Below are 1,293 nucleotides of genomic sequence, written 5' to 3'. Positions count from 1 at the left end.
AATAAATAAAATAATTAAATTCCATATTTTTGAAATGTTGAAAATGTGTACATAAATGATTTTAATAATAATATTATCTATGTTACAGAAACACCCTCAAATTTGGCCATTTTTAACAACTTATACACATAAAAAAGGTAAATAGCAAGTGTTTTATATAGTTATAATTATATTTGTTAGAATATTATTTAAAATTCACATTGAAACTTGATTTTAAATCTCTCTTAATATTTTTTACTGAGATTATTCACATATATTTGAGGACTATGTAATATGTCGATCGCCCTCTTATTTTTACAGAAAAGTATTTAGTGTCACGTGACAAGGCTTTATTTCTTTCTCTGGACTTTAGCGGCCATCATGAAGGCGAGGGGGACGGTAAGAGCTTGAATAGAAAAAAGAGTTTTAATCCATATTACCAACATTATAATATAATTATCGTTATATTTTTATATGTAGTTTTATAAGTCGGTTCCGAGTGGATGGTCTTGTTACGTAAAAACGCTAAATTACCACATATCTTTGCTTGTATTTCGTTACTTTGCAGGCAAGGACATGGCGTGCCATGTGGCAATACTAGGCCTAACCGTAACTAAATATGATGTGTAACTGTAAGTGTATATAACAATAGGTTTAAAAATACAAAACTTTCCGGAGGCGCATGTATTACAGATGTTTAATGCTAATAAGTGGGTCAGTATAGGCAATATTTGACACGAGTAGTATAACTACAGTTTTAAATTGAATTTATATGGCACTTGTTTGAAAACTTGTTCCCCATTTTGTAATTTAAAACAGAAAACCTATAACCCTAGTAGTAGTAATATTAGTAGTGTAGACACTTAATTCAGTGCTATACCGCTTATCACGTTACTTTTTTCAGTTTTTGTCAATTCGCTACTGCAGTTACATATTTCCTTGTGACTGAAAAAATACCCAAATATTCTAAACATAGTATGTTTTAACTCTTTGTACTAAGAAGTCGGTTTTAAACTTTTAAGTAATTTTTATTTTGAAATTGTGGCGCTTAAACATTATTACTATATGCCTAATTCTAACGATTGCAAATATAAGCCATGATAAATGATCCATCATGTGTGCCAAATTATTTTCTAAATTAAAGTAATTGTTTTGCAAGTGGTTACATTGATGTGCAGAACTTTGAAAGTTTTTTTGAGTTGCCTATGTGGTAATGTCTAAGTATGAAATATATAATTATGAAATATATACACCTGGAAAAAAGTTAAGCACCCCCGTGTTTTTTTCAAGTGATTCAGATTCAACGTTCTTGTG

The 1,293-nt window shown here is 29.6% G+C and overlaps 1 protein-coding gene across 1 annotated transcript in view; it reads left to right on the top strand.

Annotated features, from left to right (window-relative positions):
- The first annotated feature begins 284 nt into the window (after positions 1 to 284).
- Positions 285 to 1,293, top strand: part of LOC106471049 (60S ribosomal protein L18a-like) — a 12,869-nt gene continuing 11,860 nt past the window's right edge. The window contains exon 1 of the mRNA XM_013931633.2: positions 285 to 378. Coding sequence (XP_013787087.1) covers positions 361 to 378 — 18 coding nt within the window. The 5' untranslated portion in view covers positions 285 to 360. The remainder of the gene's footprint in view (positions 379 to 1,293) is intronic.

This window comes from Limulus polyphemus, unplaced genomic scaffold, assembly GCF_000517525.1.
Source record: "Limulus polyphemus unplaced genomic scaffold, Limulus_polyphemus-2.1.2 Scaffold4371, whole genome shotgun sequence".
Taxonomy (NCBI): domain Eukaryota; kingdom Metazoa; phylum Arthropoda; class Merostomata; order Xiphosura; family Limulidae; genus Limulus; species Limulus polyphemus.
The sequence above is the reverse complement of the archived record's forward strand: the minus strand, read 5'-3'. Positions and strand labels throughout refer to the sequence as shown.